This window comes from Gymnodraco acuticeps, unplaced genomic scaffold (assembly GCF_902827175.1).
Source record: "Gymnodraco acuticeps unplaced genomic scaffold, fGymAcu1.1, whole genome shotgun sequence".
Lineage (NCBI taxonomy): Eukaryota > Metazoa > Chordata > Actinopteri > Perciformes > Bathydraconidae > Gymnodraco > Gymnodraco acuticeps.
Genome location: NW_022990955.1, coordinates 186,091 through 204,526, shown reverse-complemented (window position 1 = coordinate 204,526; position 18,436 = coordinate 186,091). Strand labels below are relative to the sequence as shown.

At 39.9% G+C, this 18,436-nt stretch overlaps 1 protein-coding gene across 2 annotated transcripts in view; it reads left to right on the top strand.

The window, feature by feature from the left end:
- The first annotated feature begins 1,576 nt into the window (after window positions 1-1,576).
- Window positions 1,577-18,436, top strand: part of LOC117558752 (nucleolar protein 4-like) — a 153,870-nt gene continuing 137,010 nt past the window's right edge. For both annotated transcript variants that reach the window (XM_034235136.1, XM_034235135.1), the window contains exon 1: window positions 1,577-3,134. In XM_034235136.1, coding sequence (XP_034091027.1) covers window positions 2,700-3,134 — 435 coding nt within the window. In that variant the 5' untranslated portion in view covers window positions 1,577-2,699. The remainder of the gene's footprint in view (window positions 3,135-18,436) is intronic.

Below are 18,436 nucleotides of genomic sequence, written 5' to 3'. Positions count from 1 at the left end.
TCAACAGTAAAAGGAGTAAAACTAAAAGAGTTTTCCAAAACATGTTTTTCAGAGTCACATACTGTAGTGTTCACAGAAGCAGAGTTAGTGACAGAATCAAACATAGAACCGCAGGACACAAAATGCTCATTAAAACAATTTAACATAGTGGCCCTGTCCGATATAGTGCCAGATGCTGTGGTAATGCACGGAGGTAGCTCATTACGGATATCACCGGTGGATATCGATTTTATGGCTTTCCAAAATTTTCCAGGATTATTCAGGTTCTTTGTGGTAACTGATAGATAATACTTAGACTTAGCACTTTTGATTTGCGATGTGAAGCTATTTCTTAGCTGCCTAAAGCGTAGCCATTCTACCTCTGAGCCTGATTTCCTAGCCTTTGCCCAGGCCTTGTTTCTCTCATGAAGGAGACTAGATAATTCAGCAGAAAACCAAGGATTGTCTCGTCCCTTCACTCTAAATGTACGCAGGGGTGCATGTCTATCTATAATTTCCATAAAACCAAGATAAAAATAAGACCATGCAGTTTCTACATCAGCACACAGATCGATTTTTCCCCAATCAAAATCAAAACCCTGCTCCACAAAATGCTTTTTGTCTCTCTTACTGATAATGCGAGGTTTACCCTCACCTGACTGTCAGATAGATTAGAATTAGACACTGGGAATAATCCACAAAAAATAGGTGATTTCAACTGCTGCTTTATTCTAGTATGTGTTGCAGGGGTTATAAGAAACTAGAAATATTGGACATCAAAAAAAGAAAAGCCCTCAGTTCTTGTTGTTTAAACCATGAGCAGCAGAACATGTTTTCCTCAGTCTGGATCTTAGAGAATAACATTTGGAGTTGTTGTCTTTCAATTCAAATGATTTGCAACTAACCAAGGGGGAACATGTACGTATAACTCGGGGTTGAGCAGGAGACAAATTAGAAGTCAGGTTCTTAAAATGAACTCATGCTACTTTGAGGCATGTTAAGGTCAAAACCTTTCCCTAAAACGTAATCAATCATTAATCAATACTAAAATCATGCTGCAGAGGGTTTGGATGGTTTTTTCTGTAGATTTTGGGGAGAAACTACATCTATACAAATGTGGAGAAGTACAACAAAGAGACACAAATAAATACATCAAACAATTAACTAAACATGTGGAATGTAGAGTGAGAGATGTTATAGTGTGAAAAATACTGTCAAAACAGTCTAATGGATAATAAACATACAACTTTTGTTTTTGTTTTCATATGTAATTTGTTGTTGTTGTCATTAGTATTGCACCAGATTAAGGTCATCTAAATAAATAAATAAATGTTTTATCAACCAAATATCTAAGGTGAAACAAAGAAACTAATCAGATATTATATACTATATATAATTGAAAAAGTAGAAATCATGCATGATAATGAACACTCATCTGAACTATTAACGTTCAATTTAGATTTTGACTTGACTGAGTTTAACTCATTTTTTGTGGTAATTTTCTGTTTTGCACATGTCTGTGTTACACCCCCTTTTGACAGCTACGGGACCGTCCTTTTTGGACACTTCCTGCTTTTTGAGCTCGAGCTGCAGCGTGCGTGTCCCGGGCTAACGGGCTGGGTGGTTGTTTGTCGCAGCAGTGTATTTGTGTGCATTTAGGACTACAGCTGCTGCTGGGACGGACATATAGTAGCCTGTGTCATTATCACCATCTCCTTATCGTGTATTTGAGCAAGGAGGAAATGAGGCGTAGCGTTCCGCTTTAAGGGTGCAAGGGAGACGTAAGAAACCCCGAATTCAAACAGGTGTCCGGTCGACTCCCATCAGGAGGAAGAGAGAGGAAGGTGACAAAAGGCGCCGGAGGGATATTGGGATTAATTGTCGAGAAATAGTGCTGTTAATAGGCAAATCAATCCGCTAATTTGAGGACGTGTCATTTCTTTTTTTTAAACCCTGCGCTTTGGTCCAACGGTGATGGAGACCCGACATGGAACCCAGAAGAAACCTAGATTTTAATGTCGGAATTATCTTGGTAAAATAAAAAGATAGCTAAGCGTGCATCTGCGTTGCTCTCAAGAGGAGGAAGAGGAGGTGGTTGAAGAGGGGAGGCGGTGACTGACGTCCCCCACGGGACAGGCCGAGCGACCCACGCTTCTAACAGGTGTGTCTGAAGAGGGCTCCACTCTGCACCGCCCGTCCTGCCGCTCCGTGCCCCCTCCCTGCCTGCCTCCCGGTCCCTTCTCGTGTCATATTGTTCCTGCAGAAATTGCATCCGAACAGGGGCCGGGTTTGGACTTTAATTCGGCCGTTTTTGGCATCCCCAGTGAGCGCTTATTCTTTTTCTTGTTTCCGTCTCTTCGCAGCTATCCGTTGGTGCGTATAACAACTGAGCAGGATATCCAAACGGCTAATTTTGAGACGTTAATTTATAAAAAAAACGGATGGGACTTTGCAGCGTGTTCGTATTTTTTGAGGAAAAGAGACAATTTAAAGGGTTTAACTAGTCGAGCTAAAGGGAAGATTTGAAGATTTTGTTGAATTTGTTTCACCATAATTGGAAGGTTTGTACTGATTTTGCCCCCTGGTGAAAAGGCACCGTTGGTACTGTGGTTTCGGCGACGTTCGCTAGCCAAACCGAACCCTGAGATATTTTTACCGGAAAAACAAAGTGGGCCTTTTATCGGACTATTTTGTTAAAACAAAGTGCACCTCGTTTTATCATGACAACGAGGAAAGCCAACAGTGTGGCGGACACGGTGACTACCTCCACCAGCAGCAGCAGCAGCACCACCACCACCAACCACCAGAACCAGCCGAGGAGCCGGAGTCCCAGCAGCGGGGTTCCCGGTGCCGAGGCTGCGGGCGGAGGGGCGGAGATGTTCGGTGCATTTCAGGACTGGTGCCTGCGGACGTACGGTGACACCGGCAAGACCAAGACCGTGACCCGGCGTAAATACAACAAAATCCTCCAGACTCTGGTCCAGGGGGACGAGGAGAACAGCAATGGGGTGTTCCTGCACGAGAAAGGCAACAACCACATCAACGCCAAATTTAAATTCTGGGTCAAGTCCAAGGGCTTCCAGGTCGGGACGCTGCGGGACGAGAAGAACGGGTCATCGGACAGACCGGTGCTGTACGTGCCCATCAAGGCGACGGTTAGTGCATCTTCCTCTTTCACTCTGAGTGATGTGTGTGTGTGTCCTGTTCCACGTTGCGTGCGTGTCCATCCAGAAGAGGCTACCCTTATTTGCCTAGAGAAAAAAGGTCTCTAGTGTGTGTGTGTTTTCGCACGAACAACATAACTTTTCCTGGCTCATTGCCATGGCTACAGCAGACACCTGTTCCAATACAGAGCTGAGCCTGTTAGTGGTTTTGCACTGCTAGCCTACTTTTTATTTTAAAACCCACATTTTTTTTGTTATGAGCCTGTCCCAGTTGACTGACAGACAATATACTGGTTAAGCTACAGACAACGTTGTACTAACAATGCACATTTCATCTGGTAATCAATCTGTTAAAAATATACATTTGTCAGTCGTTTTGTGACTGCCAGCATATGTTAATTTTAATGAGATGAAACCAAGGAAGGGAAACAACTATTGGCATTTAACAGGCTTCAACCCCTCATTCTATAAATATCTACACATCACTAAACTTATTTATTCTGTTATGAAAAGGAAAATTGTAAAGACAGAAGTCTTCAAAAAAGCTTGCAGCTTATGTGTCTGTAGTAGAGTTTGGTTTAGCACTGCTGGGTGTCCCGATTGAAGTTGATGAATTATCTGTCAATCTTGCCCATCACTAAAAGGGATGATATCATGATTATCTGTCTCATCTGCCCTCTTTTCACTCTAGTATTGACATTTGACCCCAGAGTTCCCCAAGTGACCCATTTTGAGCTACTTAATACTCACCTTTCTTGCTTTAATTTAATTTAAAGGTTGAATGCTTCCCCATTAAATTAAGAGTGGCTGCGTATTAGGAATCTAGGTATGCTGTTTGTGACCACACAGGGTAAAGTCACATATTTGGACACAGGTATTTTACAAATGAACCTGTTTTTCTTAAATTAGCTAACTTCAACCAGATGTGATGTTAGGTGTGATAGTTAGCTTCTTTGCCTTCTTCAATAATGACGTTTGTTGTGTCTGCACAAAGGTGCAGTTTTCTTGCTGCTAAATGTTTCATGAAGTTGATATAGACTTCATCATTATGATTTACAATCAGTAAGTTATTCACTGCAGCAAAACAATGTGAACATTTTGTGGTTTATCATTCAAATATATTTGTTAAGGATGTGCACAAATGATGCCGCCTTTAAAAACACCTACTCGTAATCATAAGCAAATTATGAATGATTGTTACAGTCAAAATCTTATGAAAAGGACACATTACAATTGTTGGGCTGATTATCAACATGATCTGGTTAGTGCTTAAATAATTGGTTGATGCATTCATTGATGAGTGCAACAAATCCAAATATTCACTGTTTCAATCCCTCGAATGTGAGAATGTACTTACTTTTATATCTTTTAGGTTTCTTATGTTCTGGATTGGTTGTTTCAGAAAACAAGCCAATTTGTGATGAATTTGTCATCGTATTCTGACATTTTACACATGGAAATATTAATAAACAAATACATTGTTGCATCTTTCAATTTCAATGACAGTCTTTGCTGCCCATGACTCTCATCATCAACCATTTCATCTACTGTATATTTGTCTTTTTTAATGAAAATGTGTTTTTGTCTGTTCTAACATCATGACTTTTGCTGTGATTCTAAGCAGAATCCTCTCTATTTCCAGCCATAAGTTGGTAATTGTATGTAGCTATTGAAAAAAAGGTGTTGCAGGAGCGCATTTATTGCTTTACTCTTTATTTTTCTCTTGTGGCCTACGCATTGTTGGTGTTTTCAAAAGCAGAGAGCACTTGTTGACAGTGGAGAGCAGTTTGAGTGGGATGACACACAAATATATGAATGAAAGGAAAGAAAATGTTCTTATTTCTGAAATTGCAAAACGCTATTTATATATAGAAGTGATTCAGTCTGTCTGTATTTTCAAACAGATAGTGAGTCTGTGGAGAGCTGGGTCAAAATGATTTAGTTTTATATCTGCAGACTGGAATCAGGGGTTGGTCACACACACACACACACACACACACACACACACACACACACACACACGCACACACGTAGGTAGGTAGGTCGGTCGATGTGATGCAGGATTGCTGTGGAGATGAGAAGTGTTTGAGGTGCTGGTTGGCATGGTTACCACTTGGCTAATTTCACCCTGTCCCATATCATTTCATATTCAGATTAATATCAGGAGCATCGCAGCCGGGACTGGGAATCCTCTTGCACAGTTTATCTTCTGTTAATCCCTCTGAGTGTGTGTGTGTCTGTATGTGTGTGTTTCTCATCCTTGGCAGCAGCAGTTTTGTTGAGTCTGTTCAGTATCTGAGGATTGGGCTGTTGAGACTGCAGAAAGAAAGAAATCCCGTGAGTTTTCTCCTGAACTTAAACTGAGTATGCGTCTGTGTTCTGCTCCTAAACAAAACTGTACCGATGTTGTAAAGAAATCTCCAGAGCATGGATGTTTAAGCTAGTCCTCTTTTAAATTAGGCTATTGTAAGGATCCCCCAGATACAAAAAACAAACATATTTTCTCACTTCCCCTCTAGTGGTATCTAGCAGTGCAGATTGTTTTAGTCACATTTAGTTTGAAACATTTGTCTTTGCTGCCACCTCAATAACAATGGATGTGGTTAGTCTTGAAAATCCAGAGAAATTCAAAATGTCAATGCCTGGTTATCATTTGATAATGAGTCGTTATTGTATGATCAGTTTCTACTTAAAAAAAATCAAACAATGGAGCTCTATGGTACAGAGGAAGAATATTAATGAGGTTTCGATACACAGACAGCACTTGTTAGTACACATTAGATGTTGGTTTTGGGCTTAGCAATAAGACGAATAAATACTATCACTAGTCATTTCTTGAGAGTCCCGTATGACCAGTGTATCTGCACAGTTACACAATGAGCAACTTGTCATACTCATCAGCTTTCCCTGTACATGCAAAACACAACAGTCAAGGCATTATGTCTTTAGCAATACAGGAAGTAAACATCAGATGACGGTAAATGGTAGCGACAGCAGGAAAGTGTCATTTTGTGTTTCAAAACTGTCAGCATGTTGGTTTCAAGAGCAATCCGTTGTGCAGATTGAAGCTCAAGTCCTCTCATCTCCTACCTGTTGAGCAATGTGAGAAATACATGCCAAACTGTTGAACTACACGGGGTCCTAATGCTGTGTTTATGGCTCAAATCAGCATCCTGCTTTCTTTCTGTCTGCGCCCTGCTGAGAGGGGTATGACCTGACTACAGCAACAGCTGATCAGACACTGTTTACACACTGGTACACAAACAGCATGTGTGTGGGAGACAAAGAGATATCACTCGGCTGAGGTATAAAACAATGTAGGGATGTTTAAATTGGAGACAAAAAGGTTGAGGACACAACAGTATCATTACTCTACCTGAGGGACTTGAGATTTACTTTGGAGCCAGCTCTTAACACATGTAAAACACACAGGTGACACTCATGACAGCTTGGAAGAAATCAGAACAGACACAGGAGGCATATCAGAAGACTGATGAAGAATATTAATCAGGTAAAGTGACAAAGAACTGACACTGATTCCTCCCCTTTGTTTGCATTCATTACTCCCTGTCTGTTATACACACGCTCTTAACCCATATATTGGCCTTTTGAATGGATTTGCGCTGCAGCTTTATCGTTTTGGCTTTATTTCCAGTTTCATGTTAAGTACTGAATTAATGTCTATACACAGCAGCCCCGACCTTTTGAAAATGATAAGCTCAAGAACTAGTATGCATCATAGATGTGAAAGTGTGCCAAAGATGCATCTTATGTTTGGAGGATTAGATTGTGTTCTGTACCAAGAGATACAAATATGTATTATCCATGGGATTTAGTTTATTTTGTAGAAGCAGTTACACAGTGCTTATTCCTGCTTCAGCCATTTAAAATGTGCTTTTACCAGTTAAGTATTCTGAACATTCTTACAAACATATCGGCAAATTATTGTCTAAGGAAATAGTACAATTTAATTGATTTGAGTTTTGAACTGAAATGCATTGTGAGTTTTAGGAATTTAGGATTTGGATTTTATGCTTTTTTTGACAATTTATTGACAATCTAAGTATTTAGGTTTGAAAAATACTGGCTGATTATTTGATTCTGAAAGTTACCACGAGTGTTTTCCTTTCTTATAAATTGTTTTGGTCCGGAGAACCCATAGTTCTGTACCAATTTGATGACAAAACTGTGAAAATGTTACAACGCTTGTTTTTAACAGCGCTGCAGGTACTGTGGGTACCCGGGGGATCGGGACTAATGACGTGGCGTTGATGCGTTAACATTCAAGAGGAAATAACATTTAAATTTGATTCTGCTTATACCTAAAGCACACAAGTTGACCGGCCCTACTGCTGGATTTCCTCTCTGCTTTCTGTCAGATATCTGCTGCTGGTGCAACAGTATTCCAACCTTTATAGAGTGCTGTTGTGCTGAATGGGGATGCATTGTTTTCTCTGTATGTTTTGTGGTATCTAGTTGGCATCGAGAAATGGCGAAGTGGATTTTTACTTCAGTGACCGAGGGAACTGGGTGCTTTAAAAACCCACGAATACATCTAAATTCTTGTTTTTTATTGGCCTTCAGGTACCTGTTACAGTTTTATAATGAGACATCTCAACCATTTCTCCTCCACATTTGAATTAGATTTCTAAATCAGACCACAAGGTATATTAAACTGCCAGGTATCCATAGCAACAGTACTTTGAATTCATGCTATGTTAACAGTTAACTATAAACATGACTATTTGAACACGCCATGAAATTAAGAGAGGTAACACACTGTTTCAGAAAAGGACCGAAGCGTTATGGAGTCTAACATGATGCTGTGTGTTCGGCTGCCTCAAGGTGCTGTTGTGTTTTTAGTTTTTTTCAAATTCAGCCAGGGTCGTGTGCTACATTTCATCATCCTCTTCAGTTCACTACCACCAAGTAAATATGGCAAGTTATTAAAAATGAGGGTATGTAACACAAGTTCACTAAAATGGCTGCTGGTGGGGAGCTACCCTTCAGTTAATTCAGGAGGGCACTTTTTAATTAGCATAATTAGTAGTGAAACCGCCCATTTTGCCTGTGGGGGTTTTGGTTTAAGACTCGGAAGAGAATCTGGCCAGAAGCAACATGTACAGCCCTTTTAATGTAAAATATTGTAACACATACACCATCAGAAACGTGTATATATGTGGTGTGTGTCTTCTTGAGACTATCCATGTCTTTATAATCATGACCTATTATGGTTTTGGCTTTCTGTGGATTATCTGTGAGAAAATGTTGCTGGAAAAAGTTCTGTCTATACATTTAGCTCGTTTTTATGTCCCACAAAATACAAATGTGCAAAGCAGATTAAACACGTTATGACTTCAGCTATTTCTTTGTACGTTTAGTATGTTGAAGACTGCCGGCATGTTAAATGTTAGAGCCATATGTTATATGTAGGATCTATGAAACCATAAGTATGTTTTCATTGGAGCATAATAAGCTGAAACTGACTTTTTTATTTACCTTAGAATAATCCGCTCGGAATGGACAAACATAAGGTTGGCTCTAGCTTTCACTTTTTTACGTTACCTCAAGGCAACCATAGTTCTCCGTTCTTAAATACATGTAGCATTAATTAAAATATATTTCACATACAATTTAAATAAATGTTGACTCGTACCATCTCTGGGTCACCTATTTGTATGATGCACTGGAAAGTGAAGGCATCAGTTTCTCTCGTGCTAACAGCGTCTGAAGCTTCAGCTAAAGAAGGAAGCACTGAGTGGTTAGTTGGGACTAATAATAGTTGCTATCTAGACAGTGGTGTCAAGTACATGTGATGACTGCTTCCCCTTCCCTTCACTGTCCACAACCAGAACTGTAGAGAGAGGAGGGTTGGCCAGTTTGAAGCAGAGCCCTATGTACAACGAGTTGTTTATGTGGCTCCATGGATCACTGGTGTATAACTGTGTTTAGTGTGTGTGTGTGTGTGAACATCAAGACACCTAACAGACAGTTCTTCTAGTGAAAAAACACTGCTTATACTCTGATATAACAAGTGGACAGGACAAATCCACCTAGCTCAGTTCCAGACCTTTGAGTAACCGCTCACATTTCTGATTTTTTTAATAATTGAAATATGTCTGATGTTCTCAAATACAGTTGTTTCCCACCTGTAAATACAACGCATACAATTGAAGCTTTCTAGACATAAATATGAATAGGGACGTCATTTTTCCTGTATCAGTGCTAGTTATTTGCGGACAGAAAAAAGTGAATTCCATGCGGTGGTTGTTAAAACTGTCCCAAGCTGACTAGATTTAAAACAAGACATTGTAAACATATATCAAATATGCATTCAATGCCTTCACATTTAATGTCATATAGGGCAGAGGCAGGTGCCATTATCTACAGCGAGGAGCTGAGTAATAATTTCTATACAATATGCAATTGCTGTAAATAATATTGTTTGTTTTGATGTTACTCATTCCCTCACTACTGTACTCGCTTGTACCACAAACTGGTGCTTAATGTATTCCCCTTCTGCCTCCATGATTAGTTTTGCCGCATGAGAACAATGCCCAAATGGCTGAAATTTAAACTGTGATATCCTCCGATGAGGGCGGCTGTCACATTCAGTATAAATCAGATACACAGAGCTGTCTTGACTTGGAATTGACTCCGATTAACCAGGCTTGTCTGCGCTCTTATCAGCACCGTAGTGGGATGGGAAAATGGTATGTTTAGGTAAACAGATGGATGAATGAGACCTCTGTGTGTGTGTGTGTGTGTGTGTGTGTGGTTGTGTGTGTGTGTGTGTGTGTGTGTGTGTGTGTGTGTGTGTGTGTGTGTGTGTGTGTGTGTGTGTGTGTGTTGTGTGTGTGTGTGTGTGTGTGTGTGTGTGTGTGTGTGTGTGTGTGTGTGTGTGTGTGTGTGTGTGTGTGTGTGTGTGTGTGTGTGTGTGTGTGTGTGTGTGTGTGTGTGTGTGTGTGTGTGTGTGTGTGTGTGTGTGTGTGTGTGTGTGTGTGTGTGTGTGTGTGTGTGTGTGTGTGTGTGTGTGTGTGTGTGTGTGTGTGTCCTCTGTCCTCTATTAGCAGAGACAATTTGTCCCAATGTAGAACCGTGAAAGGAGGAGGAGGGACTCTATGAGAGTGCTGTCCTGTGCAGATGGGGGTCTGACAGTCTGTGTGTGTCTGCTGAAGGAGGGACAGCTTAATTGGAATGGCCCCTTCTATCAGGCCTCGGAGATCTCGGCTATCTCAAAGAGCCCCTTATTCTGTCATTATAAAAACCCTAAATTGACAGGAATTGGTATGACTCTGGTCCGTGTGTGTGTCCTACCCTTCCTTTGACCCTATCGTACGCCATAGTCCGTATGTGTGAGTAAGCAACTGTTCATCTGTGCCAGAGGTTATGACAGGGCCGAGCTCTGGGTGAAGCAGCGGGCACAGTGCTGGGAAACAAAAGAGACACCAAAATCAACTCTGTGACGACTTCAAGGAACTTAAAGTTGCCTAGACTACTCCGCAGGCTTTGCCAGAATAGCGCCCCAGAATAGCTTTAAACACCAGTGCCTTGTGGGTAATGCTTGTCAACCTCCCTGTGACCTGGGTGTGAGTCTCTCAACATAGGATTTAGAAAAAAAACTGCACTGTTGAAGTTTCTCCTCTTTGCTGATTTCTTAATCTGACATTAAACTTATTCAACATGTCTCCTCATAAGAGAAATGAGATTTCAGGAGACAGCATGAAGACAAGCTAAATCAATTTCCCCCAACTGTAGACATCATTTCAGCATTGCTCTTTCAAAGATGTGTCTTAAATGCAAGATGGAAATAGGTACCGTGACTAATTGTCTTTGTAATTAAGTCCATTTAAAAGCTAAAATACCATATTATTTGTTTTATGTTTGGAGTGTTGGTCTGATTAAACAAGCAAACTAGGCTTCAGGGAATTTTGCTGACATTTTGTAGAGGAATTGATGAATCTTTCTAATAACAAAAATAAGCAGCAGATTATCCATTATGGAAAGAATTTTTCAATTGTGATTAATATTCTAAATATCGAGCTTCCACAATAAGACCAATCAACCATTATTTTTGATAATCATTTAATCGTGAAAGTATATTTTAGTTCATGAAATGGCAGTAAATGCAATTTCTTGCCTTTTTAAAACATTGATATATCCTGCTTTTCTCTGTTGTTATCTTTACAAAAGTGAATATGATTGTGGATTGGACTGACAAAACAAGACGTTTGAAGACATCAACTTGGATATAGAAAAAACTGGGATGGACGATTTATTGATTCATCTGATTCATCGATAATATAAATAATCGTTACAACCCTGAATGACTATAAACCCAACAAGGGGGCGGCTGAATTTTGTAATGTACTTTCATTCTAGGCGTCGTTCACTTCCAGGTAATTCACCCAAAAATGGACAGATTTGTTATGACTGTTATTAAACTTAAGCTTTTTACAGCTGTATTTCTTTGACTTTTGATTGACTTTTAATTATGTCCAGTCCATTTCTGCACGTTCCTCTTGTATCTACTAGACTTTATTTCCCGGGTTGTACTGAAACATTTAAAACGTAAGCCGGCTGTAGGGACAATTTACTACAGTAGCTAGAAACTTGTTAGCCTCAGGACATTTAGTGTTCGGAGATGATGATTCCCTCTTTGTGTCAGCTGCAGTGACTTCCTGCAAAGTGACTGCTGTTGATTTGTTTGCACTTCTGAGTGTGTGTGTGTGTGTGTGGGGCTACAGCAACTCGTACAGAATCAGACACACACACACACACACACACACACACACACACACACACACACACACACACACACACACACACACACACACACACACACACCTAGCCGTTGTCTTTGTTTCGTGGATCAGTGCAAGTGTCAGATGTCTTGGAGCACAATGGAAGCAAACCCCCCTCTGTTTGAGTGTGTATGAGGCTGCTCAAAGACAGAAGGGGTGAACGAGTGTGTGTACGAGTGTGTGTGTGTGTGTGCACGCACACAGCTAAACCTCTTGCTGAGCAGCTGTATGTTGTTGTTTGGTGGTGTAATTATGTTACTGAGCGTCCATAGAAAGTGTGTGTCTGTGGGGTGGTTGTTAGATAGGGATAAGATGAAGCTGGAGACTCCAATAAAGGGTCGAACCTCGAAATAATAGGACATTTCTAACAGTAGTTGGGTATAAAGGGAAATGCAGATGTCTCCGGTAATTGTATCCTTCAGTTGACATTACATGCAGGATAAAGTATTTATAATTGACACCCATTCATTCTTTTAAATCTGCTCACCCAGTTCATACATAAATAAAAATATATTATATCTTCTTATTTCTGTACCAATAACCCTCATGTCCATTAAGGCCTTTTGAGATGAGCAAGGCCGACTGCTCACCTACATGAATGTATTACAATTGTAAATATGTTTGGCACATGTGCCTTTATTAGACAGCTCCAAGTAAAGAGACCAGCAGAAAACAACTTGCAGAATGCAAGAAAATCAGCTAAGGGTGTTGCGGGTGTCATTTAGCTACCAAGACTATAATAATGATATTTTAGGGGTTTAATTAAATATTTTGAAATATTTTGGACCAGATGCGTCTATTTAAGATAACTTTGATTTGATTTTAAATAAAAAAAATGTCTGTAATGCTAAAAAAACATTGTTTTAGCTAAAAATAATAATGATTGTTGAAGACCATTGCATCAGTTTGCCTGATAGTAATATAAGATTATATTTCTCCTGTTATCATCCTGATTTCTTTGTCTTTACTGATTAGGATGAACATGTTTGAAGTGATTTTTTCAAATCAAAATCATATACCACTGTTGATGTTGATGGTCTTGTTTTTGAAACGTATTACTATAATTGCCATATAAAAATGTACAGTAACTATTCCTCTTTGTATGCACGAAAGAAAATCTATAAAATCACTCCCCTATCACATCAAGGGTTTATAATAGAGTTAAATACCACAGGTACACCAAAGACAAGCGAGCGATGTCTGATAATGAGCGGGTGCTGTCTCTCATTTTCATCGCCTCCTCTTTCAATCAAAGTTAACGTTGAATGTGACACACACATCCACTGTACTGTGACATTAAAGTTTAGACATCAGCCTCTGACACCTCCATACAAACCTTTCTGTCTTTCTCGAACCGTCGCAAAAAGGTTTGTCAAAAGAGAATACGTTTTCTCTTTTAATTGGTTGGATGAGAAGAAAACAGAACTTGATCACTTGTACAGATCATGCTCAATGTCTTAATTGGTGAGGCTGAATTTAGATGGTTGCCATGCCTTCTGAGCTCCTACGTGCTCAACACAATATACAGTGACACTTTGTGTACCCTGAACTAATTAAAAAGTGAAAAGGTTGACATTTCCATATAAATACACATTTCACCTTTTCACGTTCCTTTGTCAAAGCTTTGTGTCGTAGTTTTGCATTTATTAGATGGGTGGAGTGAAATGTATTTATATGTGATAAACTGGCATGAACATTAAAGGTTAAAGGATACATTATCAACTAATACAGATTTGAAAGGATCCTATAACAGAAACATTGAGTGTAAACACTCTGTCAAAGCTGTCAAGAGTTGTTAAAGTTAATACAGCTTTAATTTAATTCAACACCTTCACATTTAAGTGAGTATTTGCCATACTTTTCTGTTGGGGAATCAAGTTTAATTTAAAGAAAATGTGCCTTATTATAATTTGTTGCTGGTTATTTATGAAACTGCACATGATAATTTCAAAATACATTTTGAAATGAATCGTTCTTTTTGTTCTTAAGAAAGGAGTTCTTTCTTTGAACAAAGATAAAAACAGCTGCTAATTGGCAAAGGACTCCAGCTGTGAGAGGGACGAACTGGAACATTTTGCTGCTGGTAAATTGAATTTGGGTCAAAGATTTGAAATATGATGAAATATGACTGATAAGGACGGCTTCATTTGTAGTGGAGCGCTGCTGGAAGAACAACGAATGTATCTGGAGCCACATACAGTGAATTTGTAACAGTGCTGGTATTTTTTGAAACACATTCACTCGCAGTGTTTTTTCAGACCAAACCAGGCTCACCTCCCCCTCGGTGTTCTCCGTTGCCATGGTGAATGGCTCCTTTCGGCCGCAGTGATGGTGAAAAGAAATTAACACCAGTCTTAATTAGACTTGCAGAGTTTCAATTTCCACCTTGGTCCCTCCTGCCTCCGCCTGCCTCCCCCTGACCTTCTCCTCCCTCTCATCACTCCCCTATTCCACCTGAAAGGCAGCCTGGCATATTAACAGCAGCCACCAGGCATAATTAATGAGAGCAGCCAGTCACAGACGGCCCTCTGAGATTAACAACGGCTTAAACACGCTAAATGATACACTCACTGCTTTGTTTGGGGAGAGTGCGCAGGCTGAGAGTTTGACAAATGTGGTCTTCTGGAGATTCATCTCTTTTTAAAAAGTTGTCTTTTCATTTTCTAAGAGTCAGACTACAGATGTATGAAGAGTATATAAAATACATTCAACACTTCAACTATACGACTGGATATTCAGTGGATTTTTTAACAGCTGTAATGACTGCACTTCAAGTACTTTTAACTGTTACACTTCAACTGTCATTTCAACTGTATTAGCTTCTAGACATACACTTAAACATTTTTTACTCTTCAATTGACATTTTAACTGCTGTCACTGCTAAAATACCAACGGACACTTTCACTAATTTCCCTTACACTGATTACAACAGCTCCAGTTCAACAGATACTTCAAAACCTTTTAGCGCTCAACGTCAGCTGGCACTTCAACAGCTTTAAGAGCTCGGAGTCCGACTGTAACTCCCATAATATATCTCATTTGCACTTATTTAAAACACTTTTTTTTTTTTCTAGCCTAACCGAAAACACACTTCTAGTATTTTGTAGCCTTTACTTGAGTATCAAATCTCTATAATTCGGCAAGATTCAATTAGCGTATATCTGCTAAATTATTAAAACAGTAACTATTTGTCTCATGAGATAACAGTGACCTTCTGGGCAGGGTTGTGGTTGGGAAACAGTCTGATTAAAAAGTATGGAGAAAAGTGTCCTTTCAGACCCTTCTACATGCAGTCTAATTTTGAGTCTTACTCAAAGTCACATGTCTATTCAATGACTGGAGATAGTGGAGGTGGTCTATGTTTATTATGTGTTGATGCTGATTTATCAAAGTGTGTGTAAGGGGTTAACAGGATCATGATTCATCTGAGGCAAAACAAACTGAGATAGTGAAGGTAGAATTATGCTCACATATCGTCTGAGCAGCATGTTGGCTTTAGGTGTGTGACCACTCATTTCAAATGGGTTTCCCATCATTCCCTCTGTGCCACATCTTTTGATGTCAGACATAGTGTTGAGGATCAGAGAAACCAGACAAATATGAACAGGAGCATAGTCCATTTCTGAATAATTGAAAAACATAAAAATCCCTGAATGCGTATTTGGACAGCTACTGTGTTTTAGAAGCTCTGTGTAACCACACTTTTATGTTTGGTGCATTGTTAGTCCTAAAGCGCTGTTTTACTTTGACCTGTGATCTTAGGTCAGGCTGCTTAATTGACCTTACAAATTGTGAAATCTCCAGAAGCCTATCTAACAATAATTCTCATTGTTGCTGACATGTATTCAATATGAAAGAGTGCAATGATTAAAACAAAATATTCAGCCTATCATCCTTTACTTTTTAAAATTAGAACGCCATCTTAAAGGGCCCATGTCATGGCCATTTCTACTGATCATATTTCCATTGTTGAGGTCTACTAGAATAGATTTAGACTGTCCAATTTTCCAAACTCACATTGGTTTCCCATACAGCATCTCTGTAAAGTATGTGTATTCACTCTCTGTCCTAAACGGCGTGTTGGAGCTCCAGCCCCCCCCCCCACCCCCCCACTCCCTGTGAGCCCAGTGTGCTCTGATTGGTCGGGACGTTGCGAGCTCATTGCTGCTGCGAGGAGCGGACAGGTTTCCAGGTCGGCGATACAGCGAGAACAAGCGAAACCCATCCTGAGCACACAAACACTCACAGCCGAAGTAAAAACAATAAGTGTGGCTTGATATTGAGTAAGAAAAAGGTTTATAACGCTGTGAGCATGGGTCGGCGGAGAGCATTTCTCCGCAATCCCAATTTAGCAGTCCGAAAAACGTTTACCCATTTAAACAGTCGTGGTAGATACCTTGTTTGTTTTAAACATCATAAATACACAGACAACAATGAATACCTACAGGTTGTTTACCCGAATCTCCCGCTGGTCCAAACAAAGTAGGAACAGCATCGTTCTTCAGTGCCCTACGCTGTACATATCCGGCATGAATCGCTGAAAGGTTTGTGAAGCTTTGTTTCATGAAATGCTGGCAGAGGGTGTGGCCTCTGGGTATTCACACGTCACAGTACCCAGGAAGTAAACAATGAAAATGAGAAATCTCCAACAAGGCATTTTGGGGCAGCATAGACTGTTAGAGTTTTACTCGCTACAGGGTACTTTGAGGGTTTTTGACTCTGCAGACCGTTTACATGCAGACAAACCTTCATAACACACAAGGGGACGGGTGATAACCGGAAAAGCATGACATAGGCCCTTTAATGTGTGTAGGGGGAGAGTTTCTTGTTTGTTTTTTCATATTTGTACTGTCTGTCCTGTCGCATCGCTCCTTCTGACCCGCGCTATCATAAAATCAGCACGTTTGGGTAGTTCAGTGGCAATTTATGGATATCTGCACAGTTTTATTATTATTTTAGTAACAGCGTTTGGCTCTGAATACATTTTTTGGTTTTTAAAATGTATTTTAAACTGAAAGCACAGTTATGAAAAAAGTAAGATTGAAGGTCATTGAACTTGTATAGAACGGATTCATTATTAATGCTCCTAATTACATCAGTGCTTTTTCTACTCATGTCTGCTATGATACAAAGCCATATAAAGAGTAACAGTACATAGTGTATGTAAATGAACTCCTATGTCATCAGCCTGCTGCTGCTGTGAGGGGTATTGTAGAGAAAATGTGCACACCTGTGTGACCACAGATTATGAATATCAACACATGATTAGACCGCCTAATCACCCAAATCTGATCCGGCCACCTGTGAATTAGTGAGCAGTCAGACTAAGTAGAGACATGAGCGGCAGCTGGAGAAAACCAGCAGCTCTCAATTTTTCTAAAAGTCCAGGTTGTGTTAAGAGTAACCAATGACTTCTCAATGATGAGACCTGACAAACCAGAAACACTCAAGGTAACACTTTCCTTAATAAACATGCATTTTCCGTCCTCCACCAGCAAACTCAACTCAAAAAGCAGCCTGCAAATTGAATTAGCTGCCAGAGTTTTACAAACAGAAGTGGTTCACTTATTTGTGGGTACTATTGTCAATAATGTAATCCCTCAAATCAAATTTGAAATGATTGATCATTTTAATAATCTTCTTCTTCATGAATTGACAAATGTTTTGATTCTAGTCTAACAATCAGGATAAAGACATTTTTGAAAAGTACAATCATCTCACATCATTGGTAGAATTCTTGGAAGAATAAGTATTGAGGTCGACTCTGATAACAAATGACTTGTTTTGAGCAATGAAATGAGTTCCCTCTGCGATGTGTTGCCGCTGAATGAGCTGCTTCTGTGTTTATTGTCTGGTTGATGAATGGACTGTCTCTCTCTGTACTGTGCCTCCAAGTCCAACAACAAAAATATTAAGAAGTCAGACCACATTTGGAGCTGGTCTGTGTCTCATATGGCCACATTATTTTAGCAATGTGTATGCAAATGCGTCCGTGGCTCCATGGACAAAGCACCTACTCACATGACGTCCTCTGTAGGCATAAGAACTAAGCACCTAGTCGTTGGTTTTGTCCAAGGCTGCTTTTCAACACAAGTAAGAATTGTATTTTGAAATGATTTCTCATCCCACAGACACCATAGATAGAGAAACTTGTGTTTTTGGTGCCATTATCATTTTTGGTGAGTGTCATTGTTGATGTCCTGGTACTCTCCATAGATTTGACACTTAGCCATCTGCTCTCATCCCTGCTATCTGGAGCTCTGTGCGCTGTGTTGGTGGCAGTAAGGTAGAAACATTGGTTGACAATAATCTTATATTTAAGGATCATTTAATCTATTTAAAAATCCAATCATATTACACATACAGCCGTTTTACGGAGAAAAGTAGGCCCCTTGGCACGAAGGCAAAAGACAAAGACACAATATAGCTGGGAAGTGAGATCCAATCACTAGTGAGACACATTCTGAAGCCATGTGTGATCCATCGCCT